The sequence below is a fragment of the Triticum aestivum genome, chromosome 3D (genome assembly GCF_018294505.1).
Source record: "Triticum aestivum cultivar Chinese Spring chromosome 3D, IWGSC CS RefSeq v2.1, whole genome shotgun sequence".
NCBI lineage: Eukaryota > Viridiplantae > Streptophyta > Magnoliopsida > Poales > Poaceae > Triticum > Triticum aestivum.
In genome coordinates this window covers 108,731,765-108,741,310 of record NC_057802.1, presented here as the reverse complement: position 1 = coordinate 108,741,310, position 9,546 = coordinate 108,731,765, and the positions used below count along the sequence as shown (strand labels likewise).

Sequence of the window (9,546 nt, the reverse complement as noted above, 5' to 3'; positions counted from 1 at the left end):
CTCCTAATGATGTGATCCCGTTATCAACGACATCCAATGTCCATGGTTAGGAAACCGTAACCATCTATTGATCAACGAGCTAGTCTCCTAGAGGCTTACTAGGGACATGGTGTTGTCTATGTATCCACACATGTATCTGAGTTTCCTATCAATACAATTCTAGCATGGATAATAAACGATTATCATGAACAAGGAAATATAATAATAACCTATTTATTATTGCCTCTAGGGCATATTTCCAACACATATATCTTTCTTTCATCATGGTCTGCCTAGCTATTCGATGTCTCCCCGTCTGTCTCGTAAGTCAGTGGTGTTGTGCTTACGTTGTCGGACCGTGGAGAAACGACCATCCTAGAGATAGGAGTGATGACGCTCGTTGAGCTGTAATGGTCAAGACATGTAATCTGCATATAACCTTTGCGTTAACTTTCTTTGCATAGTGCCAAGTTGTTTTGACATTGTTGCCTATTCGATTGAAAAGTCACTGCTATGTCGAGTTTATAGTAAATTTATCTCAACCCTTTGGTCTTTGTTGCTCTGCGTTGATCAAGCTAGTTTATTCTGCACCAAACGACATGTTCACAAACACATATATAATCTTTGTTTTGTTTTGATTTTGTTCTTTCATATTGTTTTTTTAAAGAACCCCCGTTTTTGTTGACAAGTTGGCTAGTATGCTCAAGCAAATCAGCAAGAAAGCACTGTCCCCATATACGAGTGTTGCACACCACCCAAAGGAAGCACTAGTAAACTTAAATAACATTCGCATCTAAATTCCTTGAAGTCTATAGCTATTCATTTGTTGTCGATTTACTTGAAAAGCTTGCTAGCATCCACACGCGTGTCTAGATACAAGCGTTACTTACTTTTGCCAAAACAAAAGCGTTACTCATTGATAGCACGGAAGCGACACGTGTACTAACTCATTGTGTGCTTCCAACTATTCTACATTTGTCATCTTATTTAAAAAAGTTGGCCAGTTTGCTCAGGATGTTTTGTAAGGCACCTTCTCGAAATAGTGTCCTACAAGAAACCTTCCCTAGATACATCTTGTGATCAACCTGTTCTACAAAACACCTTCCCTGGATACACCTGGTGCTCATCGATCCCAGGCGAGCAACACCCGCATACTCACCGATGATACGACTTTAGTCAATTTACTCGAAAAGTCAGCGATTATGCTTACGCGGTCAGGATGTGCTAGACCCCCCACCCCCAGAGATATGAGCGGCGCTTGGTGACGCGAGACGAGCAACATCAACCAATAGCATTCTTTTCAGACATATCTTTCTTTTATCATGGTCCGTCTAGCTATTCGACGTCTCTCCTCCATCGGTCTGGAAAGTCAGCGCTGTCGTGCTTACGTAGCCGATGTCTGCGAAGAGACGACCATCCAAAAGATAGGAGTGACGATGCTCGTCGAGCCGAAATGGTCAACACATATAAAGAAAAACCACATTTAACCTTTGCATTCACTTCCTTATGGAGTACCAAGTTGTTGTCGTTTGATCCTAGACGAGCAACACCTGCATACTCACCGACTTCTGCTTTGAACGATACAACTTTCGTCAATTTACTCAAAGAGTCGGCTATTATGCTTACGCGGTCAGGATGTGCTAGATCCCCCACCCCTAGAGATATGAGCGGCGATCGGTGACGCGAGACGAGCAACATCCACCAATAGCATTCTTTTCAGATATATCTTTCTTTTACCATGATCCGCCTAGCGATTCGACGTCTACCCTTCATCTGCCTGGAAAGTCAGCGGTGTTGTGCTTACGCACCGGCGTCAGTGAAGAGACGCCGAAAGATACGAGCGAGCGGTGTTGTGCTTACGTACCGGCGTCCGTGAAGAGACGCCGAAAGACACGGGTGACGCTCATCGAGCCGAAATGGTCAACCCACGTAAAGAAAACCTCATTTAACCTTTGCATTCACTTCCTTGGTGGAGTGCCAAGTTGTTATTGTTTGACATTTTGTCTATTGGATTGAAAGTTCACTGCTATGCTTATCACGCAGTGATCTCATGTAGTTTTTGTTGTCACAAACGCAAAATTGGGAAATCAACCGCTGCTGCATAGGAAGAGCGTTTGACCACCGCGCTGGAAATCTTTCTCTTTTCCTGATGATGAAAGGAAAAGAAAAGCAAGGAGAGGAGAGAGACCGCGGGCGAAATGCTCGCTCGGCTGGGCGCGCTGGGCCTCCTTCTCGCTCCGTTTCCATTTTCACTCCACCGCGCGGCGCCGCTGCGGCGCTGTTTACTGCCCCCGGCCTCGCTCCAAATCTACCCTCCCCTCCCGCAGGCCGCAGCACTCCACTCCCACCCCCGCCCGCCCGCCCGCCCGCTCGCCCGCTCGCCTTCATCATTCCTTGCTTGCGCCCTCCCCTCCCCTCCCTCCCCATTTCACGAGATCCCCATCCCCATCTCCGCCTCCGCCTCCCCCGGCCCAGGCCGCCGCCCCATGCTGCACTAGCACCAGGGCCGAGATCTGAGCGCGCGCGCGGGCAGGCAGGCAGGCGGGTGCTCGGCGGAATGTCCAGCCGCACGCCGGCGCCAATGCCGGACACGCTCTCCGACGCCTTCGCCGCCGCCGTGCTCCTCTCCTCCAACGACAAGCCCGACACGCTCCCGCCGGGCCGCCTCTCGCCCGTCTCCCCGCTCCCGCACTCCTCCTCATCCAAGCACCACCACCACCACCACCACCACACCCCGAGCTCCTCCTCGGGCTCCTCCGGCTCCGTCTCCCGGGCGCCCGCCTTCGCCTCGCGCCGGAGCCACTCCGGGGAGATCCCGCTCCCCTCCGACGCCCCCCCGCGCGGGGCGCGCCCCGGCCACCGCCGCACCGGCTCCGGCCCCCTCATCTTCACCTCCGGCTCCACCTCTAGCTCCGCCACCTCGCCGCTCACCAACGCGCTCCCCGCCGGGAACATCTGCCCCACCGGCCGCCTCGCCAAGCCGCTGCCTTCCTTCTCCGCGGCCTCCACCCCGCCGCCCCCGGCCCCTCCCCGCGCCATCCGCCACGACGTGCTCGGTTCCGGCACCGGCAACTACGGCCACGGGAGCATCATCCGCTCGCGCAGCGGCGGCGTGGCCCCCGAGGAGGATGCCGCGGTCCGGCGGGCCATGTCCAGCGCCGACCCGGAGGAGCTCAAGAGGGCCGGCAACGAGCAGTACAAGAAGGGGTATTTCGAGGAGGCGCTCAGGCTCTACGACCGCGCGCTCGCCCTCTGCCCGGACAATGCCGCATGCCGGGGCAACCGGGCCGCCGCGCTCACCGGCCTCCGCCGCTTCGGCGACGCCATCAAGGAGTGCGAGGAGGCCGTGCGGATCGATCCGTCGTACGGACGCGCGCACCAACGGCTCGCCTCGCTTCACATAAGGTGAACGAATCATTTGCCCTTAGATCTGTGCGTGTGGTTACTGCGAAATGATTTTTGTTCTTGGCGCCCTCCTCACTGTCGGTTGCTCCGGTTGCTGAAAACAACTTTTTTATTTACGCCACGTAAGATTATTTGCTCCAGCGATTTGAATAACAACATGGCTTTGCCCCCACAGCCACAATGCCGCAATAATATGAAAGCAAATTTGCTATTTTTAGCAGGGCTTACAAAACACACATGTGCATGAAGGCTTAGTTTGGCAGCTGTGTTTTTGAAAAACCATAGTAATCCAAAACCTCAGTTTCTAAATGTGTGGGCAATGGATACTTCGGTTTCTACAAGCCATAGTTTTTCTCAGTTTTGACAAAACCACCGATGAGTTTGGCAAGTGTTGTTTTGACTCGCTGTGCCCTGCTCAACTATACTCATGGAGCTGATCTGCACGTAGAAATGACGCCCAATGCATGCAGCATTATATGCACGTAGAATCGATTGGGTAGTTAGCTTTTAGCCTGCTGCATACAAGTGCTCCAACGACCAATGGATATACTCAAGAGCGTGCCGTCTCTGTAGAGAAACTAACTACCAAACCTGAAGCACCTAATAATCAGACGCACTTCGTATCTCATTTTATCAACTTTGGACGTAGACCAGGCGACGCGTTCTCTCAGTTCAGTTTATAAAAAAGAGGTCCTGACCTCTTTCTTAAATACAGCAAAAAAGCCACAGTATGATAGATACCTTGGTATGGGAAACTACAGTATTTGTTTTATCCAAACACCTCAAAGTATTTAATACCAAAGTTATTTCAGAAACCACAGTATTTTCAGAAAACTGCAAAAATACTTTGGATCCAAATGCACCCGAAGTGTTTATTTCATTATTGGCTGGTAACGGAAGGCGATTTGTACAGTGGGCACACGTTTTTTTTCTAACTTTATTTCGGAAAATGCTTTGACAAGTTGGCATCCATATGGAGACTGATTGATCTGAAATGGACACTGCTTTATGTGCCCCTGGATTTCCCTCCTTGGCATGAAAATATCTGCTCCTCCAGTTCCGCGAGAATCAGAAATAGCTGAATTTGGAACAAAACATAAATGGTAACGATGGGCACACAGATGTGCTCGTTTTTGCTATAGTTAGTAAATCGGTCAACACTAGTTACTACCTAGATTCATCACTGGTACGTACCAGATTAAGTGACCCTTGAATTCTTCAGCTGTGCAAGTTATTCATCTGAAGGATCTTGTTGAATTGCAGGTTGGGACACCTTGAGGATGCTCAGAAGCACCTTACCCTGGCAACCCCACAGCCTGACCTCCTAGAGCTGCACAAATTACAGACAGTGGAAAAACACCTGGGCAGATGCCTCGATTCACGGAAGGTTGGGGACTGGAAGAATGTACTGAGGGAATGTGATGCCGCTATTGCGGCCGGAGCCGACTCCTCTGCTCTGGTATGATTCTGCACATTATCCAATCCGATATTGACTAGCGATTTCTTGATCAGAGAGTATATTCTCATGTGATTCGCCTCTTGCAGCTCTTTGCCGCAAGAGCAGAGGCTCTTCTCCGGCTTACTCAGCTCGATGAAGCTGATATGGCCATCTCCAGTGCTTCCAAGTTGGATTATTCATCTTCCTGCACCTCAGACACCAAGTTCTGTGGCTTCTTTGCTAACGCATACCTCTATTACGCGCATGCCCAAGTTGACATCGCATTGGGAAGGTAATTCAGCAGTTACTCATTATACTCACACAGATAAGAGCATGTGAGTGTAGCTTGAAAAACAACTTTGTTCAAAGCGTTTTTGACTTGGCAGGTAAACTCATCGATTACCTGTTATAGCTGTACCCTTACATGACTTGACACTAGTGAACATTTTGCAGGTTCGATCATGCTGTCTCTTCAGCTGACAAGGCCAGAATAATAGACCCAAGAAATGTCGAAGTGATAACAATGCATAACAATGTGAAAGCTGTAGCAAGAGCACGATCTCTAGGGAATGAGCTATTTAAATCTGGAAAATTTTCAGAAGCTTGCATAGCTTATGGCGAAGGGCTCAAACATCACCCTGTAAATCCAGTCCTTCACTGCAACAGGGCCGCTTGCAGGTTCAAGCTAGGGCAGTGGGAGAAGTCTATTGAGGACTGCAATGAAGCCCTCATGATTCAACCCAATTATACCAAGGCTCTGCTGAGGCGTGCAGCTTCCTATGGCAAGGTAGCATATTGTTTATCTTTTTGTGCTTTTTCTGATTTAGAACTGAAAAACTCAGAAATCGTTGCACGTTTGATGTTTAGATGGAGCAATGGGTGGAATCGTTGAAGGATTATGAGGTTCTAAGAAAGGAACTCCCAGGTGACACTGAGGTTGCTGAGGCCTATTTCCATGCTCAGGTTGCCCTCAAGTCATCTCGGGGTGAGGAAGTATCAAACCTGAAGTTTGGAGGAGAGGTTGAAGCAGTTACAGGAATGGAACAATTCCAGATGGCTACTTCCTTGCCAGGTTTGTCTTATTGGCTGGTGTCCTTCGTTTGAAAATGCCGCTTCATGCCTTTTTTGGGAACCACCATTTGCTAATTTGTTATAACCCTATAACACATGCGATTACTGAAAATAATGACAAACTATTATCTACATAAGTAGAGTTCCTGAAATAATATGAGACATACATACACATTCCTTACAATAAAGCATACAAAACAGTAAGATTGTCATGTAAGCCTTGCATTTGATAGTCGACACATTGATCCAGCCGTTCCTTAAAACAGTTGGTGAGTTGTCGCAAATATTAGTGAAATGCAAAGATGGCGCCCCTTGATTAATCATGTTTCTTGTCTTTTTTGCTCGCTTTGTGGGCATTTCATGGATCTATTACAAAAGGAGTGGCAGTGGCTTAGGTGCAGAGTAACCAAACAATGAACTGGAATCCACCCTCCTTTGTTTTGTTACCTATTTTGCTAGGTTAACCTTGCCGCTGATTTTCTTCCTTTTGGGGAAAAGGAAGCCTTTTTATTACTACCTCCATTCCACAATGTAGTGCGCCCGCGCTTTTCAAGATCTAAGTTTGACCATAAATTTAACCAACGAGACCGACTGCGGTGGTATTTTTGCTCCCGCCGCAGTCGGTCTCGTTGGTTAAATTTACGGTCAAACTTAGATCTCGGGAAGCGCGGGCGCACTACATTGTGGAATGGAGGGAGTAATAACCTTGCCACATTTGACAAACACATTACTTACTACTCTCTTCTGTAGAAGTTACTGCTTCCCAAGAATGAGCAATCCCATTTGATTTTGATTAACCTTGCATGTTTTGCTGCTTCTGCTTGTATCTTGCGCCTGCACTTCATGATGTTTGACTTGCAGACAAGCAGCGTTTTATAGTACACTAGTACTGCAATCTTGACTTTTGTTGATAGGCATGAGGTTGTACCACCAGTTGGTGGTACTTGTTACTGTTTAGTGCGTTGCAAGCAAACCTTCACGTGACCTTTGTTTTGCTGGCACTGTACTATGGCTATTTTTTTGGAAGTCTGCACTTTTGCCAGTTTGGGGGTACATTATTCAGTTACATTCTTTGTCTTTTACCTTGCTCTCTCTATCTTGTAGCAGTGGTGAAAGTTGTTAGTTTTTTTAATCTGATGCACTGTCATTTGATGGTTTCGCAGGTGTTTCGGTCGTCCATTTCATGACTTCTTCGAATCAGCAGTGCGGTAAAATTTCCCCGTTTGTGAATGCACTGTGTACCAAATACCCATCTGTTAATTTCCTCAAGGTAAGTGGTTGAGCAAATGGTTGATCCTTGTCACCTTTCTATCTCTGGCCTATTCTTGATATATGCTATTCTCTTATTTTGCTTAGGTGGATGTAAACGAGAGCCCTGCTGTCGCGCGCGCAGAGAATGTGAGGACAGTTCCAACATTCAAAATCTACAAGAATGCCATAAGAGTGAAGGAGATGATCTGCCCCAGCCAACAGCTGCTGGAGTATTCAGTAAGGCATTACGGGACTTAGGCCAAGAAGCCGATGACTTCGATGTTTCCTTGCGCCTTGAGCTCCCCTCGAGCAAGCAAACCGTTGGCTAAACCGGAGGGAGGTCCAGAGCAGAGCCAGTGAAGGTAATCTTTGATGATGAGGGCAGCAAAGCATGAAAGAAGACCAAGAGAGAAGAGCAACTTCCTCCGATCTTTTTTCCATCCGAACCCGCCCTTGCAAGTCGCATTTCGCCGCCTTTTTCCCCATTTGTTGATTACCAACTTGTTTTTATTCTTTTCATTTGTCCCCGTTCCTTTAGAAAACAAAAAAACATTATCTTCCGACTCTTGGAAGAGCGACTGTAAATTTTTTACTTTCATGTTTACCAGACCAGACAGCCCAAGGAAAGAAAAAGTATAGATGCCATTTGTACTCTTGAAATTTGATCGTGTAATATGCATGTTTTAAGCCTCTCCACATCTCCCCATGACCAGTGGATCAACGCATGCTAGTATGGAAGAAATATCCATTATCCAAGCAGATACGGTCGCTTGTACATATCTTGTGTAGATAAAAGGTCCACATTTGCTGTTGGTAAGTTGCCTGAAAAACAAATTTATCTAAGAGCAACTCCAAAAGTTCCTCTAAAAAACTTCCCCTAAAACAAGTTTTTTTTTGGCTTCCCATAACTTTTAGGGGAAGTTGTCCGGGATCAACTTTGTTAGTTCCCATAAATGTCTAACCCTAAATACTTTTTTGATTTTTTTATTAAACAAAACTAGCTAAATTTTTATTTCCCCCTAGGGCCCGCTAGTCATAGGTGGCCGCCGGCGTTGACACGGACGCGTGGTGGTCGCCGGCGAGGGGTTACACGTGGTTGTGTGGCCACAGGCAGCGGTGGCGGCGGGCAACACGGCAGCGGCGGCGCGGCGGCCTCTCGGCGTGCCGGTGTTTCGGCACGGGCGGCGGTGCTTCGGCGCGGATCCCGTGGGACGGCGGCGTACCGGAGGGCCGCACATGGCAGTTTCATGGTGGTTATTTTCCTTCCAAAAAGATACGGAAAGATCATCTTCCCGTAAATCAACAGGAGAAATGACCTCTTTTACCGGATCCTCTAAAGATAGTCAGTCTCCAGGAACTGCTCGTGAGGTTTTTTGTCCCAACTTTCCGTAAACAGTAGTTATTTTAGAGATAGGGAAACTGTTGGAGTTGCTCTAAGTTGATTTTCAAAAAGAAGGGATGCGAGACGGAGCTCTAAGGCAGAGCCAAGGCGACCTGGAGCCGGAGAAGGATGGTGGGGGCCTTAGAGGGAGGTTAGGGTGACGACATAGAAGGGCATCGATGGCTGCGGGTGGCGGTAGCAATTGGTATGGCCGGCGCTGGATTGGGACGTTCAGGTAACTTAGAGCATCTACAGCCGCAAACAACAAATCCGGACCCTCAAACGCCCGCGGACGCGGTCACATCTTAAATTTGCTCCTCTGCATCTGGATACCTCATGCTTGAAACTTTAAATCCGTACAAACCATGGAAAAGAGGACATCTGCGTACTCCATAGATCAAATAGCCAACACTACCCTAATCCTCGTTGGAGATGTCCACGATCTCCATGCCCGGCTCCGGGTACATGGGCGGCAGACGCAACTCCGGCTCCTGCGGCTCCTCCGCTTCGGCCTCCGCCTCCGCGTCAAGTTCGGCGAAAAGCGTGTCGGTCGCTGCCCGTTCCTTCCGGATGAAGTGTCGGTTGGTCTCGACATAGGCCTCATCCTAGACGGACTCCAGGATGGTTGTTGCTCCGCTATCTTCGCCAATCGCGAACTCCACCATGGTATCCTCCATGGCTATGCCCCAACCGGCGTTAGCTCCTCCTCCGGCTGATCCGCCTTGTCCTCCTCCGGATCTGATACGTCGCTGTCGTATCTATAATTTTTGATTGTTCCATGCCAATATTCTACAAATTTTATATACTTTTAGCAACATTTTATATTATTTTTGGGACTAACATATTGATCCAGTGCGCAGTGCTAGTTCCTGTTTGTTGCATGTTTTTTGTTTCGCAGAATATCCATATCAAACGAAGTCCAAACGCGATAAAAAGTTACAGAGATTTTTTTAGAATATATGTGGTTTTTGGGAAGAAAAACCAGCGTGAGAGGTGGTCCACAAGCCCCACAAGCTCATAG

At 48.1% G+C, this 9,546-nt stretch overlaps 1 protein-coding gene across 1 annotated transcript; it reads left to right on the top strand.

Moving 5' to 3' along the window:
* The first annotated feature begins 2,315 nt into the window (after positions 1 to 2,315).
* On the top strand, positions 2,316 to 7,804 carry LOC123077725 (inactive TPR repeat-containing thioredoxin TTL3). The gene is made up of 7 exons (XM_044500036.1): positions 2,316 to 3,384; positions 4,648 to 4,843; positions 4,930 to 5,114; positions 5,276 to 5,609; positions 5,690 to 5,894; positions 7,057 to 7,163; positions 7,250 to 7,804. Exons 1-7 carry the CDS (start codon positions 2,537 to 2,539, stop codon positions 7,400 to 7,402), a joined length of 2,028 nt encoding a protein of 675 aa, XP_044355971.1. The 5' UTR covers positions 2,316 to 2,536; the 3' UTR covers positions 7,403 to 7,804.
* The last annotated feature ends 1,742 nt before the right edge of the window (positions 7,805 to 9,546 follow it).